The sequence below is a fragment of the Montipora capricornis genome, chromosome 3 (genome assembly GCF_036669925.1).
Source record: "Montipora capricornis isolate CH-2021 chromosome 3, ASM3666992v2, whole genome shotgun sequence".
NCBI lineage: Eukaryota > Metazoa > Cnidaria > Anthozoa > Scleractinia > Acroporidae > Montipora > Montipora capricornis.
The window spans coordinates 58,748,824-58,768,775 of NC_090885.1; the positions used below are offsets into that span (position 1 = coordinate 58,748,824).

General features: G+C 39.3%; 2 protein-coding genes across 7 annotated transcripts in view; one reads left to right on the forward strand and one right to left on the reverse strand.

Annotated features, from left to right (window-relative positions):
• Nucleotides 1-774: 774 nt before the first annotated feature.
• LOC138043522 (bone morphogenetic protein 1-like) lies at nucleotides 775-14,112 on the reverse strand. 5 transcript variants are annotated; one of them, XM_068889844.1, is made up of 9 exons: nucleotides 13,991-14,112; nucleotides 12,777-12,829; nucleotides 12,034-12,152; nucleotides 10,216-10,275; nucleotides 9,717-9,768; nucleotides 9,070-9,226; nucleotides 4,476-4,645; nucleotides 2,865-3,083; nucleotides 775-1,032 (listed from the first exon to the last, which is right to left on the reverse strand). In XM_068889844.1, exons 1-8 carry the CDS (start codon nucleotides 14,095-14,097, stop codon nucleotides 2,887-2,889), a joined length of 915 nt encoding a protein of 304 aa, XP_068745945.1. In that variant the 5' UTR covers nucleotides 14,098-14,112; the 3' UTR covers nucleotides 775-1,032; nucleotides 2,865-2,886. The 5 variants fall into 5 exon arrangements, with proteins under 5 accessions (XP_068745945.1, XP_068745942.1, XP_068745946.1 ...); XM_068889841.1 differs by having other exon boundaries at nucleotides 10,207-10,275; XM_068889845.1 differs by lacking the exon at nucleotides 13,991-14,112 and adding an exon at nucleotides 13,362-13,946 and having other exon boundaries at nucleotides 10,207-10,275.
• A 5,492-nt stretch (nucleotides 14,113-19,604) lies between these two features.
• Nucleotides 19,605-19,952, forward strand: part of LOC138043523 (tumor necrosis factor-inducible gene 6 protein-like) — an 11,866-nt gene continuing 11,518 nt past the window's right edge. The window contains exon 1 of one of the 2 annotated variants that reach the window (XM_068889846.1): nucleotides 19,605-19,701. The gene's annotated coding sequence lies outside the window, so the exon portion shown is untranslated. The remainder of the gene's footprint in view (nucleotides 19,702-19,952) is intronic. The other variant, XM_068889847.1, reaches the window with a different exon arrangement.

A 19,952-nucleotide genomic window follows, 5' to 3' on the forward strand; every position in this document is an offset into this window, starting at 1 on the left:
CATAAATCACTTTATCAACCATTGTCACCTCATTATCAGTATAGGTGGGCTATTAACCATGTACACTCCTGGACAAAATGGGAGACATATTTTTAACTTCCTCGTCCCTATCTAATTGTTCTATGAGGTAATTTCTTAACACTACGGTTCCTCCACCCCCCCACCCCCCCCCCCACCCCCCAAAAAATACAAAACAAAACAATACCGACCTTTAGATTGAAGTACGAGAACGACTACGAGTACTAGTTTTCTGTAAAGAGTATGCACATTAGGTTTAATCTAAAGAACGAAGATTTCGAAAGGCGCGTGCTCAGAACTGAAGGCGCCCTCTGTGACCCAACATTTTGACAGAATTGGAAAATTGGATGTGCTGTTCCTCGTGGACTCAACTGAACATTTACTTTTCCCCTTCAAATCAGCCAAAACTTTTCGGAAACAAAAACTTTTTCAGGAAAAATACTCTTCCAAATTTTCCCAAATTGAAACACCACAGTTTCGTTTGGAACGCGTTAGTTCAGTCACATGCACCCATGCGTGGCCAAGAATCTCTAGGGTTTTGAGGACTTGGAAATTTGCCTGTAAATGACCGATCTCCTTAGAAGAACAACAAACAGAGTTTTCAAAAAACACACACGGGGCGGGTAAAGTTATTTACCCGCATCAGTTGGTCTTTCTTTTTTAGCTGCAAGCGAGGCTCAGTTAGAGTCATCAGCGAGGGAAGAAAGAACAAAAGCTGAAAATCTTTAAAGGAGTTAAGAAACCGGACCACAAAGACAAAGCAACCCAATATTTATTAAAGGCAATAAATTCATACAAGAGAATATTGCTGACTCCTTTCTTGTTTGAATTCCATCATTTAAAACTACAGTCTTGTGTTTTTCTTGAAATACCTCCCATCTTACATTCAAGTTTGTGTAATTTATTGTTGCTCCAGTCACGTTCTATGCGCTGTTTTGCCGGCTTGCCTGTAACATGTCCATCTATTTGTCGTTTTTCATTTCTGATCCTCTCGCCAGGAAAGCGTTTCTGCATCTAACAGATGGCGCAAAAGAAAAGAATAAGTGTTTTCGTATGAATCTGTTCCATTCAAGAAACACTCGTCAGCTTGCTGCCCTATTTTATTTTATAGAGCGGCAAACATCTGAAACGCACGTTTTCCTCTCATTTCTTCGGACATTTTGTAAAACACTTAACTGCAAGAATAAGTTTGCTTGAGAATTTGTTTAGTAATATGTATTTTGTGGATATAGAATACATTGACGTTCGATCACGCAGGTCATGAAAAAAATGGAAACTAAGAGATATATTGGAAAGACATTAAAACGTCGGAAATCAAAACAATAAGGCGGCCATCTTGAATTCTAATGTTCTGGAAAAGAATATATTATAGAATGCCCGGAAAGTATGGTCTTTTTGGTCCCTTGGGTTTAGTTTTACGTAATTTCTGCTCCGGTACCTGCACAAGCTGCCAGGCAAATGAATTAAAGGATAACTTTAGCATCGTAGGAACTAATGTTTTTGATTAAATTTGTTTGAAATTTTTTCAAGGAAAGCGTTTGTATTGGATAAAAATGAAGTTTAGAATCGCTAATTTTCAGTTTCAAATTCGCTATCTTGAATAATTGTGACGTGTTACGGTTTCGCTATTGTTATTATACAAAAGCTCTTTGTGTCAGAACAATAGGGTAACTGTAACACGTCAAATTATTCAATATGGCGGCGACCAGGAAAATTCATAACTGGCAATAAGCAATTCTACAATTATTTTATTTCCCGATACGAAAGGTTTCTTTAACAGTTTTTCACATTTGACTGTCAACATGATTTTCTGCGGTTAAAGTTATCTTTTTGTAGGAGTGGAGGTCTCCTAACCTTGTCTTTTGCTTCAGATTGCAATTAACCTGAGACAATAGAACAAATTAATCTGGTTTGAAATTTTTTGAACCAAAACCAAATTTATACCGGCAACATTTAACGTAACATGTACGCATTTCAGTAGCACCTAGGCATCCAATAACATGTTACTTGAACAATAGAATTCAAGATGGCCGACGTATCGGTACAAAGGTGTATTTATAATAAGACTCCTGCGCCTTGCATGGGCGACGTTTCGCTAATCAGTTTATGTTTAAAGATTCAAATGCCTGACCGTTGAAACAACCCGAAGAAATTCACGCAAATCTTTCAGAGCCTTCTTTTTTTCAAATGGAGAAGTTTCCGTGAACGTCTTTCTCAAAGAACTCGCCCTTCAAGTTTATTTGACGTGTAAATAAGTAACGTCGACCAGCAGTGGGAATCCAAAGCTTTTTCTTTACAAAAAATTGCATCGTGACAGCTCCATGAAGCCCATGCATGTCACGTCTACGTGGTTTGAACGTTGCATTCTTTGTTATCCAAAAGCAGTTTCCGCATGTGATTTTAAAACGGCAATAAACTGGATTTTCTTTATATAAGGATGGACTATTAAGTTTTTGAGGGAAGGGGAAGGACGAATTAAGCAATTCCTCCAAAAAAATTCCTGTATCTGAGAAAATGCACAGAAATAAATTCGAATATAGCGAATCCCAATAGAAAACGGCAGGTGGGGAGTTAGTCTGCAGAAAAATTGCCTAACCTCCCCTCCCCCAAAAATAAAATTGTCCGTCCATTACTCCTCTAAAACTCTGGACGCAGGCTCGCAAAAGAATTTGAACCCTTGTTTGCAGAACCACCATCAATTCGCTTGCCGAAACAAACAGCGAACAGAGAACTTCTAGCCGCTACCAGGGTAGTGTAATATTCCTCTATTGGTTTGCCGGTATATAGAGCGAAGTGAGGACCTTTGCAAGCACGCGTATATATAATACCACAGACGCATGCAGTACCTCCGCTAAGATGCAAGTCAGATCATTTTAGTCTTCTTGTCCTCCGATCCAGTGATTCTGATTCTGTCCTTTCGTGATTCTTCTCTTTTATCAAACGAGTCTCCTTGAAGGCTTGTACTGCATCTTTAATCCGTCGATATTGAGCTTCATCGTCGCTGTTAATGTAACTCAGCTTTTTCTTCAAATAAGTTATCTTCTTTCGGGCAACAGATCCAGACACTATATGTTGAAAAACGTTAATGTCAGATGCAACACACTGCAACATTTCAGAATCACACTTGTTATGGTTTTTTGCATATGAGCAAATCGCCTTTATTGCTGATAATTTTAAGAAACTGTTGTCCACTGAAATCCAACTCTCGGCCCACATCCTGCCATGGTAATGTGTTTCAGTTTACGGTTTGAAAATATTACTTATACCTGTGGCAAAATGGACAGCCCTGATCAGTTTTTCTTTTATTAACAACTTTACAATTCAAAGAAACATGAAAGCGGTGTTCCGTCAGCAATTTTTACGGAAACTGTTAATTTCGCAATTTTGCTGCTCCTTTGCGACACAAGCGACGCAAAACGTTGCCCAGTATGCAAGCCGCAAATTAATCGGGAATCCGTGCACCGGTACGCGGTACAAGTATGCGATGGGCGGCAGATGTGGAATGTAAGTTCAGAGTGATTTTTTCAGTTATTGAGGCAATTTTAGCAATTTCAATAGTTTCTTCCAAGCTTTCATACCTCACCGGGACTCCAATATAAGTCGGCAAGAGATTATGAAGGTATTCATAATCTCTTGAAGTCGGTTTGTTAAGAGCGAAGTACCAGTAATACTTGGTAAATGGTGCCTTGCAATAATCGTTCTTCCCTTCTTTTAGTTCCCCTCTCAGTTTTAGTTGCGAGCGAACCTCATCTCAACGAAAAAAACGTTTTTCACTCCCTGGTTATTCTTAGTCTAATGTATGGACACAGGTTGACTCCTATTTCCTGCCTGCATAAACATCAGCAGCCATGCAGGAAACGAGCATGTGTCGGCAAAGTCAAGATCCCTCATAAATATTCTCCAGTGGATAGCTCATAATCATTAACGGAATTTCGAGGAGAAAAGAACATAACTTGTTTTATATATACAGATTAAGAGACTTATCTCCGCTACCTAAAACACTTGATGTAGGGTGCTTTTTAAAGAATCAGCAGTCAACGATGAAAAACTATCACCTCTAAAAGAATTCAGTTTGGTTGCAATATTCTACAACTTGATCAAACAATAATTTTGTTAGATTTTGCTGGAAAACCGAGAAAAATCCACAAAACACTTATCGTCGGAACATGTACGTAGCCACCAGACTGAAACATTTGTTTTCTAGTCCTTTATCCCAAAGCCGATCCTTTCATACCCAGTACTTGCTCTGACAGCAGGCCTTTTTAATAATGGCTCTACTATTCAAGTCGTTTTGTACCTGATTCTAACCTCAAGCTTCTACAGTTATTTAGTTCGAAAAAATCACAATTGCTGAGTTGCTTTCTCAATAAATGCTGAAATAATGCAGTTTTATCAACTGGAACAAACAAGTACTACTTTACAAAGTAACAAATTTAGTTTTAATCATTTTGACTTACACCGATCAACAGGTACAAAAAATAAGTCGAATCCCCGTCTTGCCACAGAAGAGTCCGAGTGGAAGTTTAAATTAACGTAGTATCCTTGCACTCGAACGGTCTCATCACTGTGATTTCCACAAACTCTCATGAACTGAGAAAAATCACCGGAAATATCCAAGAAGTCATACCTACAAAAGACAAGGCACCATTGATGGACTATATTCTCATTATTCATTGTTTGTCGCTGGGAAACTTAACAAGTAAGTTTACATTTTTTGTTTTATTCGGCCAAAAAAGAGCCGCCGTTGTTTCAGACTAGTTAGCATGCAATAGTGATTACGCAATCGAGGCATTTAAATTGTATAATGTGGACTAATAGTCAGGAGGCAGATGGCAAAAATACGATTTTCGCTAAACATTTTGGGTAGAAGCAGGAAACATAACTTCATTTTTTTTTGTTTTTTAACCCTGATTAACAATATTGCTGTTTCCACCTCGAAATCTTCGGACTTCGGTCACAACGAATGGTTTTCTTCCACGCTTTGATCTCATAACATGGAAACGAGGCTGAACTTGGAAGACTCACAAAAGCTAAGAAAGAGACCACCAAAATCCAGGAAATTAGCAAAAACTATTGCACTTAAGTGATCGGCACCGTATTGACATCGAAATCCATACAAAAACAATGGGTCACGTGTCCCGTATGCGCTTGTCACGTGCCAAAAGCTGACAAATATCGAAGAAAGGACACAATTTTTATTAGGCTTTATGGAAAAGTTTGATTTACATTGTCGTTCTTATTTCACTATTGTCATCTAGAATACTAATATTTCTGAAGTCTGAACAAACAGAACGTCTTCCCCCCGTGGTGCAACATGAACCGAGGCTAAGTCACGACAATGTCAAAATAATGAAACAGCTGACAGATTTGAAGATTTATAACACGTCGTTCAGCTTCTCGGCTGTTGGAAATCACTGCCCAAATAAATAAGATGAGGCAATATGGTGAAAATAATAAACTTTTGTTTCCGGCGCGTAACAATGTTTACTATACTTCTATCTCGTTTTAGTGGTATAGAGTGGTTCACTCCTTCTTAGTGAGCCCTGGACCAACTTCGCTAAACTTCACCCTCGTTTGTTGAGTGTTCCTAGTGTTTCCGTAGTGTTTCTTCTTGCTACTGAGATATTAGTTATCAACTTCGTCAAACTTCTCTGTTTGCGAAGTGCTTACAGTATTTCTGCAAAAGTCTTCACATTTGCATGCCTTAGAGCACTGAGGGGATAAGCGAACGCAAGTACATCTTCGGTTTGCACAACAGTTGCCTCCACGTGTACAACCGCAAAATGCCAGTTCCAAACATGCTGCAGATATTACCTCCTGCGTCATAGGCTTAAGCTTTAAAACTCCTTCTTCGTCGTAGAACCATCCATTGCCGTCTGGATTAGGAAGTGGAGGACACGCGGGTTGAAGGGCCGTCTTCCATACCAGGACCTGGTGGTTGACTCGTCATAAGTGGAGTTGCAAAGCATCTTGCGTCGGAGGAAGGGAATCAAGGTTCTTTCGTGTCTTTCGAAATGCTGTTGCCCTCTCCTTATTGACATGGACTTCTTCTCTGCCTTTATTGTAGAGTTAGCAGACAAATGCCTCAGCATCTGCAAGTACATTAGCATTAGGATGGCCTTCTTCGCCAAGGTGCTCAAGCAGCTTCACTGAAGGACCGTCGAAAGCTTTCCATGCTTTTTGTTTACCTATACCGACAAACTGGCTCGTAGTATCGCATCCAGTTAAGGCATGAAATGCTAGGAGAGACTTTCTCTTCTCTTCCGGCAATGTGATCTCGTGAACTGGTATGTAACACGTTCTTCTAGAAGTTATAGAAAACATCCATATGTTTTGACAAAGATTTTCCCTGTGTGCCAATAGGAGGACAGGAACATCTGTGTTACGACACAAAACGTTAACCTGGCTGTACCCTCTAACTGTGGTATCTCTGGCATGGAGAATAATTCTTGTATCTGCCTCTTCATGGTTAGAAGCCAGTCCTTCAAAGTCTTCCCTTGACTTATCAGATGACCATACCTTCAGTATGTCACTGAATCCACCACTAACAACCAGCTCACGACGAGGATATGCAATGTGACTTTCTGACATTTTCGTACACAAAAAATGGGCAAGACTGGCCTTGTTGTCCTCTAAGACAATAAACCTACCCCAGTCGCCAATCCTCTGTTCCTGGCTCTCCACATTGCTCCTGATGCCTTTGCTCTTCCCTCCTTTGCGCTTTCTTCTTGTTCCTCCTTTGATAGAATTTGGGAGATAGCGATCAAATACTACGTCGACTCTAGTACAGTTTTCAGAGAAGTGGGAGGTAACAAACGCACTGAACTTGTCACACCACTCTCCAAACGTCTTTGCACCAGAGGCATTGGCCAGAGATTGAACAGCCGCCAGCTTCCCTAAGACTTCCTTGGGAGTGGCAATTGAAAGCGGGACAGGAGAAAATGCTCTTTGCAACAGTTTGTCTACATCGACGTTACGACCTGATTCTAAGGCTACCACGACACGCCTCAAGAGATCGCGGTCTGCCTTTAGCGTAACCGTCTTGCTGTTATCCAAAGAAACTGGTACACAGTACAAGGTTTCAAATGTTTTGAGCTCTCTGTTTTGTTTGACACGGTCGTGAAACTTGACGTCTTTCTTTATTAGCCTGTCTTGCACAAACTCTTTTACGATGATCTTGCCAATTTCTTCTGCGCCCAGCAGGTCATGTCTGATTTCTTCACTGGCAACATTCCCGGTTGTGACTGAGACTAAGTTTTCCGCTTGACGAAAGACCTCATACTTCGTGAAGCATGACACCAGCTTAAGAACATCCTCCTCATCTCGCCGCAGTCTTGCCTTTCCCAGCTCTCTATGACTATCACCCTCCTTCCCACCGACGTTAAACATGGTTTTCGTGTCCTCCGACAACTTGGCTCTCTCGTTGTAAGTTAAACACCAACGATCTCTTGCAGAATCTGTTCGAGTGATTCCAACCTCCTGCCACCTTACCGGAGCGATTCACATGCTCTAGCGCTTGGTCATCGGGAATCTGGTTGAAAGAGTTTTCCGTCTCCTTTGTCACAAAATCCCCACACAGGAATGCCTCGTAAACCTCTGGCGCTGTCTTGGGCAGCAACTTCATTTTAGGATGTTGTAAAAAAGATATTTTCGAATCTATTCACCTGACTTAATCGATGTTTAGCTGCCTTACAATAACCTTAACGTTAGCTTATTAAGAATATAATAGTGACTTACCTAGAGTTGTCTTGATAATTGGTTGAAAGTTTTATTTTTCCCCTGCTAAACGTTTGTCTATCCTTCAGACGCGTTTATAAGCAACTGTTTAGGACGAATACGTCTCTATTCAATCTGTAATAACTTTCCTTTGAAAAAGAAAATGGCGGACTAGGAGAGCCTCGATCTGATGCCATCTCGTTTTCGCGCTAAACCTTGCTTTCATGTATGTCTTTTTGCTTCGATTTTCAATAAACGATTGGTCAAGATTTATAAATTTGTTACCATGTTAATTTTTTTCTTAAACTGATAGATAGGTACCTTTATCATAAGATTGCAAAACAAAATTTATTTTGTCCTATTCCACTCTAAAGTATTATCAAGCATCTTATCATTCGTTTTATTGAAGAAATTGTCTGAGATTATTCAAAGTTTAGATTACAAGGATCGTTTATTCAAATGTGAACTGTTTGAATACTCTTATTTCAATTTTGTCAGGTACGGCTAAATTCTGGCTTTTTTAGGGTCACGTAACTGATACTTGCTGATCACGTGATCACAGTTCGGCTGACATTTCCAGTTGCCAACCACGTTTATGCAAATAATTTCCAACATTGTGGTAGTCTCTTTCCTCACTTTTATGAGAATTCCAAGTCCAGCCTCGTTTCCATGTTGTAGGAACAAGAACCTGGAAAAAAATCCCTCTAAGTTGCCGAAGTCCGAAGATTTCGAGGTGGAAACAGCAATATCCTTAGTCAGAGAGGATGAACGAAGATTTTAAGCTATGTTTCCTGCTTCTACCCAAAATGTTTAGCGAAAATGAAAAGTAAGACCTTTCTGGGACGGTGCCTCCTGACTATAAAGGAGACACAGAATAACGGTTTCTAGGTTAGCCGCTGTGAAGACAGACTGCAAGCAGGAGTACGCGGTGCTCGAGATCGCTTTTACAGCCTCAGAAGAACAATGGAAAAGTGGAAACTGCCACAGTCTCGTCTAACTAAGAAAAAAGGGAAGGAACATTGGTTAAATGAGAAGAAAAAAAAAACAGGAATAGTCTTCTTTCGACCTTCAGTAAAAGCCAAGCAATGATTTCGAAAAAAAGGTTCTAAGAAAAATAAAATCCCTTTGCAATTTTTTTGAAAGAGTGACGGGCCCACTATCTTATGAAGAGGTAGTTTCTAGCAATCGCCAAATTGTGTTAGATGTTGCCATAAGGACAAAATTATATGGCACAAGTTAACAATTCCTTTTGGCCTTAAAAAGAGTGACTAAAAAAGATCAAGAATATCTGAAGTGTACGTAAGGAATGTTTTGTACGGCTATGAATTTACTTACGGGCATAATTCCCCATCCTCCAGCTCAAAAAAGTCAAAAAAGACAATCATGTCCATGGCCGGTGGAATTGAAACGCTGTAAGACCAATTGTGAATGCTGTTTGGGTACGAATTTGGCCATCCAGGACTTTTCAAGCCGTTTTCTTTCAATTGACAGTCTGTTAAAGAAAAACGATTAGGTAAGTTAAGCGGTCTTTTTTTTTTTGTCATTTTTTTTTTTTTTTGTTTCTGAATAACAACATTTACTTACACCGGAGTACAATAATACAATACATTACATAACATACATGTATTCAGTATTTCGAAAGATTTCAGGTTTCCATCATTATTGAACATTGTTGAATAATACTGTGTACTTTTAGCTCTCAAATTATAGTGAAAAAATGCGAGCTGCACAGAAATTGTTTGTTGTTGGTGTACCTTGTCCTCGGTTCAACCTTGTAAAATTTATAACCTTTTAAATTGAAGACAAAAACAAAAGGTTCAACAACGATTTGAACAGTAAGTGTGCCGTGTGGACTTAAAGCTAATAAGGTCAATATGTGGACATCTCCTCCCGGTTAGAAAACACATCAACAAGGACAGTTAACGAAATTATAGAGAGAACACTAAAAACCTAAGAAAATTTTTACATTATAATATACTTACCAACAGGGTCGCTAGCAGCGTTTGTAAGATTGACAAGGAAAGCACATACGGCCTGCCAAAGAATGGAAGCCATAAAAGGTCAACATTGGATGTCAGTTATGTGAAAGAAAGGAAGAGAAGATAGAGAGAAAGAAAGAAAGAAAGACACAGGGAAAAGGGAGAGGAAGAGAAGTACTGAAAGAAAGCAGACATGAATGAACAAAGGAATGAGGAAAAGAGAGTAGCAAACGGATAAGCAATTAAAATGTAAAAAATAGGTAATTAAGTAAATAAAAAAACAAATAAGTGAAAGCTGATAACATTCTATTAGGTAAAGATTGTCGTGCAGGACCGAAGTGTAAGTTCAACCCAAATACCTTGGCAATGGTTCCTGGACAATTTGATGGTAGTGTGCTTGTGTGCGTACTGGGAGGGGAGGGGGATGGGATGGAATGGGGGCATGATAATAATTCTAAGTGAAGGAAAATTAGGAACTAAAAGCTAGACTTACTTGACTTACCAAAATCAGGGATATCTTCAAAGGCATTGCAAATTGCAAGACGTTTGTCAACAAGGGGGCCTGGGGAAGAATACATTCCTCTTAAAAATGAATCTTAAATAAACTGATTTTACATTCGAGAGTGTTTTTTTTTCATACAATACAGCGTATATTTAACATTATGAAGACATGGTATATGTTTCGGTCTGGATATATGCGCCAATGACAACCTTTAGACAATGCACGAACAAGACTGCTGACTGGTTCGGTGTTATTCCGATAAACGTGTAGCCCAAACATGATGGTCTCTAGTATAGTATCGAAACAGGATTAAACTTCAACGGAATTACCCAGGAGGGATACAGGTGTCGAGGATGCTCGAATGGGGAAAAATTCTCCTGAACCAAAATTAAACCCCTAAAAATTTCTTGCTCCGCTATTGAATCTTATGAAATATTTTTTAAAAAGCGGTTAAATGCTAATAATAAAGAAAAGCGCAATGTGTTTGTTTACTCATCGGACTATAGGAAATAAATTTTCTCAGAATAAGGGTGCGTTCCTTTGGTCAAATCCGAAAACGGATCTAATAGCAGTACCACGAATTTTAATTTTCCGATCTGCGGTTTCATTCAGAAGTAATTTAGATTTTTAAAAAGGATTCTAGTTTCGAAGAAAAACGTCAAGTAAAGTTGCTACAGCTAAAAACTATTTGAGGAAAACATGACAATTTCAATGATGACACTTTTTGACCGCGAAGACCACACCGTTCTACTGTACCATGTCGTTACTCTTCAAGAGCACTTTGGAATGAGTGGAGGCCATAGTATAGATATTAGCCAAGTCATATCTGTCGCACACTTCAAAATGTCACAAGGTTTAATAACGGTTAAGATTTAAGTGTTCTGTTACTCCAGGTCTGAGCTACAAGATTTTGAGAAAGCAGAATTTCATTGCGTGGTCACAACTCACGCAATCCGAAGAAAGAACTTCAAATCATGGTTTAAAGGGTTTTCCACGGAGAATGGCTTCTTTAGTCTGGATCGTGAAAATTCGCGGCACAAACGGTTCTCTTCGTTCTATATCTACCATCCATGAAGGAGTTTATTTATGAAGACTTTGTGAATGGTTTCCAGGGCAACGAATTCATCATTGTTTTCTTGAAACAGAGTAATGTGTCTTTACAAGAGTTAAACCCATGTAGCGAGTTTTTGTAAATTTAAGTTGAGTACAGATATATGAAAAAACCCTTGTTCTACCCCAATGTACGTTGACCCCCAGCGTACACTGGGTTGCCTGTGGTACGTGTTACACAAGAAAAGAAGGCACTGAATTGGGTCTGCAAAATTCCCATGCTTAACACAGGAATTTTTAGTTATTGTGAAAAATCTTTGTCTATTCGTTAGCAACTGATCCTTTCAAATTTCAGAGAAATCGACCGGTCTGCGAATATTTTACGAGTTTTTTTTTCAATGGGATGTCAAAAGGCCAAGTGGATGTTATGCATAATCGAGCAAGTTCGGGCGACCCGATGTGACACGGAAAAAGAAAAAAAAAGAAGGAAAGAAAACAAACAAATGAAACGCATTTTCCAACTGTGATTGCCTTACTGGCAACCCAGAAATTAGTTGGGATTTGGACAAAATGCGGGACAACAATGTGTTGCAATGAGTTTGTGCTCTTTGATTTAAGATAACACTCAAGGAATCAGTTCAACCAATGATCTCATGCTAATAACGAATATTGGAAATCAGTTGTATCCAAGGTAGCTCAAATAGCCAGACAGCCAGAAAGGTCTATCAAAGTGAAACCTTGGACGCTTTAATTAAAGTTCAACATTACCGCATTGCTAACGCAGCTCGTTGATGTGTACTCGTGATGGGAACACCGGTATATGTCAAGATCTAACCGCCCAGTCCTTCGCGCCATTGTAGATTTGCGTGTAGAAATGTCGTTGTCAGCTTGTGCGTGCAGAATCAAAATCAAATCAAAACAAACATTAGATACAAGTACAGCTTACAGCTTAAGTTCCATCAAATTGGGAAGTCACTTAGCCCAGCAGGATACAAGACTGCAATTGGAACTTTTACATGTAACCATCATCAACGTACCCTGGGTTCCAGAGGATATTTTTTTCTTATCGATACTGATGGTTCGCGGCGCGGCCGCGTTAACGAGGCGCAAAGCGCCGAGGAGAAAAAATAACCTCTGGTCACAGGAGTACGGAAATTACATGAAAATGAGGTTGCGAGCTCCTGTGACCAGAGGTTGTTTTTTTCTCCTCGGCGCTTTGCGCCTCGTTAACGCGGCTTCGCCGCGAACCATCAGTATCGATAAGAAAACAAATATCCTCTGGAACCCAGGGTATTATCAACGGCAATGGCGAGGCAATTTTAGATTTTTAAATGTTAACAGTATTTTCTTGAAGACAAGCGACGATTTAGTTGAGCTTACTAATTGAATTTAAAAGATGCAATGCTAAGGTGAGGTGAACGAACGAATTTCCTCAACAGCATAAATATAGACAATTACACTCCACCTGCCTTAGATGAAAAAAGAACAAGTGAATTTACTTATCAACTTACCACATAACGCAAAGGCTGAAGGTAATGCGCTGGAGTAAAGGAAAACTGACGGCCTATGAAAGAAGAATATTTAACAATTATTCGCCTAAGGCGAGGTGAATATCGGTGAATAAAAACCGAGACAAGGTCGAGGGTTTTATTCACCGATATTCACCGAGCTTGAGGCGAATAATTATGCGGCCACTTTCAAAAAACCGCTTAGGTGATTATCGCATAATAAACACCTCAAGAGCAACCAATCAGTGCAGAGAATTTTCAATAATCACCTATGTAGTAGTTATACTACTAATGCATAATCATTAATGATAACTGTTTGTCTGTTAACAAGTTCTTAAAATACATTTAAATGTTCCTCTTAAGCAACACGGCGAAAAAATTCATACCATGTGGTTAAAAGAGATCGCCTCCAACCGGAATTCTTACACAATACAAGGAAGTAAACTGACTGCACAAAACGGAAGCAGATTACTCCCAGATTTGTTAAAGGAAAGTGCATACACAAACAAGCAACGGTCTGCCTGCTTACAAGTAATTTCACTGACACCAATCATTTCTAAGGTTATCTCTTTCAAAGGGAGCACTGACCTGTACATGGCGTGGAACATTCTTCGAAGCTTATTTGCATTACAGAGGCTTTGCTTCTTTAAGCAGACGCACAAATCACGAACAATCAATATCAAGCGCTCTGAGCAATGCAATCGTCTCTCGGCAGGAATCCTCTCATAGTAGAAAAAATATATATTCTTAAGCAGCTTAAAGTTATTTCGAGGGAAACGCAAACTGCTGTATTCATGAATGGTATTCGCTATCTTGGATTGCTATATATAGTTATTAGTGTTTTCTTCTTAACTAATTATTTGCTGAATGATGATAATGATGGTGATAATGATGATTAATGACATAATAATGGCGATGCTGCACCGTTGCACGTAAGTCCATATACTAAACAACGGATAACAACCGTGAGTCTTGCCGTTCACAATTATTATCAGTGTTTCATAAGATGTGCCACCGGGGCAAATCAAGGAGTACTAAAATGGTCGAATAAGGCGTTACCAGGCTTTGCAGAAAAAACTATGAACGATCAACAATTATTGTGAAAACTAAAGACATTCCACATTTTCCTCTCTTTTCTGGCACTTCTTGAGGGTGAAAAAGGTGTTTTGGGTTTGGAGAAGAGAACAACTTTGAATGACTGACATATTTTTACTCACGTTTTCCATTGCACGACTTGGCTGATAGAGCCCTTGATTCCTTTCAGTATCAAGCAAAACTTTGCAATTGTAATTTGTTCTGCGACATCGAGCGGATCGAACCGCATCAACGGTTAGGAACAAAGAGATAAGACGTACAGAATGATGGAATGAAAAAAAAAGTATAGTGTAGGACTCATTTGGAACAAACCACTCTGGTAGCATACGCTGTTCAAATTTTGGTCTATTTTATCACAGATTATTTGTATTGTAGAGAGGGCACCATACATCCAAAGGCCATGACTTGAATAATATATGTCCCTATGGTTGACCGGCTAATCAAAGACTTTGTTATTCTAAGGAACTTGTAAAGTGGGAATGGGGGAATAAAAGGAATTAAAATATAGGGTCACACTTACTTGAATAAAAAACACTGAACACAAATAGTCTGTTTTAAAGAATTTTTTTAACAGAATATCAGTGAAACAATGCCAATGTGTTACAGAAAATCACCACACATCCTATTGTAAAACGTTAAATCAATAGTTCTATTGTTTTCTTTAAGAAGTGGCTTGAATATACAATGACCTGAAAGTTCGACCGTCCTTGTCTTTGATTTGATAATGTGTTCAGGGCGATGCTAGAACAAAAAGCAGCGCGTCTTACTTTGTGTAGATGCTTGATAAAGACTAATTTTTAAGGCGCGTTTACACGACAGAGGAAAAAGGGCACGGGTCCGATAAAAAGTGGAACGATTCTATTCACTTTTGTAAAGAAATAGTGAACTTTTATCCGTTCCGCTACGGGACCATAGGCGGCTATGGCCCATTAGCGGAACGGATAAAAGTTCACTGTTTCTTTAAAAAAATGAATGGAACCGTTCCACTTTTGATCGGAACCGTGCCATTTCCCCTCTGTCGTGTAAACACGCCTTAACTCAAGAAAACAGTTGGCAACGCCATAGTTCAAGCAAAGAGTCAAACACTATTAAATTCCCTAGAACTCATTACACAGATATTGTTTAGCTTTGTAAGGTTCCCAGGGTGAATTGCTTTTTAATTATTAATCTCGTTTTTTTTGTATCCGTTTGGTTTGTTTTAAGATTTTCTCCAATGAGTGAACGACCGAAGAAAGAGATCAAAGCGACGAGAGCGGGTCAAAATCCTCCTTATTGATGTATAATCATTAACGGCAATTGTTTTTCTGTTTACCGTTTCACTGATATTCTGTTAAAATTCTTGAAATGCATTTAATTGTTTCTCTCAACCATAACGGCGAAAAAATTGATACCGTGTGGTTAAAAGAGAAAATCGTCTCCAACCGGCATTGTTACACAAGAAAGTAAACTGGCTGTACAAAACGAAAGTAGATTACTCCCTGACTTGTCAGAGGAGAGTGAATGCAAGCAAGCAACAGTTTGCGTGCTTACAAGTAATTCCAATAACACCAATTTAATTTTAAGGTTATCGATCTCTTTCAAAAGAAGCACTGAACTGTACAAGCCAGAACTAAATATAATTTTTTTCACTGCGTCATCCCAAGGACGTGGAACATTCCTCGAAGCTCATTTGCATTAAACACTGCGTAAAGAGGCTGTGGTTCAAAACACCAACAATCAATGTCAAGCGCTCTGAGCAATGCTTTCAATTGTCTCTCGGCAGCAATCGTCTCTTTCCAGAGAAAAATTCTTCTTAAAGTCTCTTCGAGGGAAGCGCATGCTACTGTATTCATGAGTGAGCAAAATACAATAATCCGCCGTAGCGCAAGCTTGGATAACTGTATAAAACTATTAGTGTTTATTCTTAATTCATAATTTGCTGTCTGATGATGATGGTGATTAGGATGCCCCGGCTCCGTTGCCATGTAAGCCCATACACTAAGCAAAGATAACAACTGAGTTTTGTTAACAATTATCAGTGTGACGTTTTATAAGATGTGTCATCAAGAAAAATCAAGCAACCAGGTCTAAAACTGGCTGAAAAAGGTGTTACCCTGCTTTGCAGCAAATACTTTGAGCGATAAACAACTACTGTGAAAACTAAAGACATTCGACATTTTCCTCTCTTTTCCCGCATTTGTATGAGTGTTTCGGGTAAGCGCATCTTTTAATGACAAACATATTTCCATCATTCGCGTTTCCATTTCACAAGTTGGCTGATAGAGCCCTTGATTCTTTTCCGGTATCACATGAAATCTTGTCATAACAGTAGGGGTTCTGCGACCCCGGGGGGTAATTCCCTTATAAGGGCTTAATGGGGACGTGCGGCCAGCCAGGGTATGTTTTTCGGGATTTTTGTCTTGAACAGGGTATCGAATTTATCATTTTTTGTCTTAATCAGGGTATCGATTTATCAATTTTTGTCTTAAACTGGGTTAAATGTCTTAAACAGGGTATCAAAAATCGGAATTCTGTCTTAAAATGGGCAGGAAAATCAGTGATGTTTGTCTGAAACAGGGTCAGGGTATGAGGGGCCGCGCTGCACCTCCCCAACCAGGGATACATCGAGTACCCCCCCCCCCCCCCCGGGTCTGCGACATCCAGCGGATCGATCGGCGTCAGTTGAAAGGAACATTACGTAACATAGAGATAAGAGGTACAGGACAGAATTGGGGAAAATGTTAAAATAAAACACGTTGAAAAGGAGCGAGATTAAGAAGCAATGCACAGTGGGAACCTTACAACACTGTGTAATGAGCTCCAGGGAATTTAATTACGCGTTTGATAGTCGGTCAGTGTATCCTTATGACACGTTTTTTATTATTAATATTTCATTGTCCCCTCAGTCTGCATTTTACCCCTGGTGTGCTGTCTGCTAGTGTGCAGTCTGCATTTTACCCTCAGTCTGCAATTTTACCCCCGGTCTGCCGTCTGCAGTCTGCGTGTTACTCTGACCGGTTTGATAGTGCTTGAAATATGGCGTTGTCGACTGTTTTCTTGAGTTGGTCTTTATCAAGCATCTACACAAATAAAGTAACACACGCTGCTGTTTGTACTGGCATCGTCCTGAATACATTATCAAATCACGGACAAGGACTCTATGTAGGTGCGCAATGTATCACTGATAGTAAGGACTATCAGACTTTCAGGTCATTGTTATTCAAGTCACTTCTCATAGAAAACAATAGCGATATTGAGTTAATGTTTTACAATAGGATGTGTGGTAATTTTCTCTTACACAGAAGCATTGTTTCACTGATATTCTGTTGCGTTGCTCGTTTGTATGCACTCTCCTCTAAAAAAACCGGGGAGTAACCTGCCTTCGATTTAGTTGTGTAACAATGCCGGTTGGATACGGTTTTCTCTTTTAACTACACGGTATCAATTTGCTTGAAAGAAACAATTAAAGAACCTGTAGACAGAAAAACAACTGCCGTTAATGATTATGCATCAAAAAGGAGGATGTTTACACGCTCTCGTCGCTTTGATCTCTCCGTCTAATGTTAAACTACAAACAAGTACAAAAGAAGCGAGATTAATTAAAAAGCAATTAACTGTGGCAACCTCACAAAGCTAAAATATATCTGTGAAATGAGCTCCAGGAAATGTAATAGCGTGTTTGATATTACATGTACTTGAAATACGGCGTTGCCGACTGTTTTCTTGAGTTAGTCTTTATTAAATATGTACGCAAATAAAAGTAAGACTCCCTGCTGTTTGAAATGGCGTGGTCCTGAACACATTAGCAAATCACGGACAAGGACTGTTTGTATGTGCTCAATCTATCACTGATTGTAAGGTCTCTGTTTTTGCACAATCAACTGCGTCGGTTGCGGTCGGTCTTTCAGGAGCCACCGTCTCAGAGAAAACAATAGCGATATTGGGTTAATGTTTTACAATGGGATGTGTGGTGATTTTCTCTTGCGCATAGGCATTGTTTCAAAGATCAGATTCTGTTGAAAGAAAGTCTTAAAAAACAATAATTTGTGTTGTGCGTTATTGAAGTAATTTTGACCCTATATTTTCCATTATTCCCCATTCCCTCTTAGAAGTTCCTTATTACAGCTATAACAAGGTTTTTGATTAGTCAACCGTAGCGGCACCAAGTCATGGCCATTGGATGTGTAATGCCCTGCTCTGCAATACAAATAATCTCATGATAAAATAGACCAAAATGAAGTAATCACTTTTAGGCCTGTATGCTACCAGCATGCTTTGTTCCAAAGGAATCCTACACTGTATTTTTCTTCCATCGCATCATTCTGTACCTCTTATCTCTACGGTACGTTCCTAACCAATAATGCGGATCAATCCGCTCGATTGCGCAGAACAAACTACGAGGTTTTGCGTGACATTGAAAGGAATCAAGGGCTCTATCAGCCAAATCGTGAAAACAACGTGAATGAAAATATGTTTGTCATTAAAAGTTGTCCTCTCTTCTCCAAACCCGAAACAAGATTTTCTCTCATAGAAATGTCGGAAAAGATCGGAAAATGTCGAATGTTTTTAGGTTCGACAATTAACAATTATCCTGCGAAATCGCGCGGAATATCGCCTGATACTTAGCCGACGAGGCCGTAGGACGAGTTGGTTCAAATCAGGCGATATTCTGCAAGATTGAGCAGGACAATTGTTTTATTATTCAACACATTGATGACAAAGCACAAGGTTGTACGTTTATTGGAGAAAAAAAGCTGAAAAAAACTACCATTTTCTCCGCGACACACAAAAGTACGTATATCACAGGATATACGTTGAGTACGAACGCCGCACAATAGGGCCGTTTATACGAGAGAAAATAAGCCGCAGCTAACTCTGGCCGCGGCTTACGTAAGCCGCGAACACCCCGTATAAATGGTACAAAATCTACGTTCACGGCTTTCTCAAGCCGCGGCTTATCCTGGCCGAGGAGTTTTTACTCGTATAAATAGTTCCTTTCGCGGCTTACATAAGCCGTGGCTTATTTTCTCTCGTATAAACGGCCCTAATGTGTTGAATAAAAATAGTTGTTGTTCGTTCAAGGTATTTGCTGCAAACCGGGGTAACGCCTTTTTCAGCCTTTTTAGTAAATTTTAGCTCTGATTGCTTGGTTTTACTTGATGGCACATCTTATGAAACACTACTCATTGTTAACAAGACTCAGTTGTTACCTTTGTTTAGTATATAGATGACAACGGAGCCGGGGCATCATAATTATCCTACTAATCATCAACGTTATCATCAGACAGCAAATTATGAATTGAGAAATTTATATAATTGTCCACGATGGTGAAAACATAGCTTGCACTACGATTATTTTATTTTGGCCACTCATGAATACAGTAGTATGCGTTCCTCTCGAAGAGATTTTAAGAAGAATATTTTTCTACCAAGAGACTATGCCTTCCGAAAGACAATTGAAAGCTTTGCTCAGAGCGGGTCGCCTAACATTGATTGTTCGTGATTTGTGCGCGTCTGCTTAAAGAACCAAAGCCTCTTTAATGCAAATAAGCTTCTAAGAATGTTCCACGCCACGTTCGTGGGATCACGTCTTGAAAACGGTTATATTTAGTCCTGGCTTGTACAGTTCAGTGCTTCTTTTGACAGTGAAATATTAGCTTACATTACTTTACGCTACCTCACTTAATTGAAGAGATTCTCAGACATTCTTAGACATCCTAAGACATTTAATGGACCGTTACTGTTCATGATTATGCATTAAAATTTTCCTTAAATAAGCCGTCAGTTTTTGGTTACTCCAGTGTTACCCTGAGGCGAGCGGAGTGAGTATTACCTTCAGACTTTGCGTTATTTGGTAAGTTAATAATTATATTCACTTGTTCTCTTTTCATCTAAAGCAGTGGATTGTAAGTGTTAATATGCTGTTAAATGCTGTTAAGGAAATTGGTTCACCCCACCTTAGCATTGCCTCTCAAAAAATTTAATTAGTAAGCTCAGGTAAATCTTCGCTGGTCTTCAAGAACATACTGCAAATTTTTAAAATCTAAAATTGCCTTGCGATAACTGTTGGTGACGATTACATGTAAAAGTTCCATTTGCAGTCTT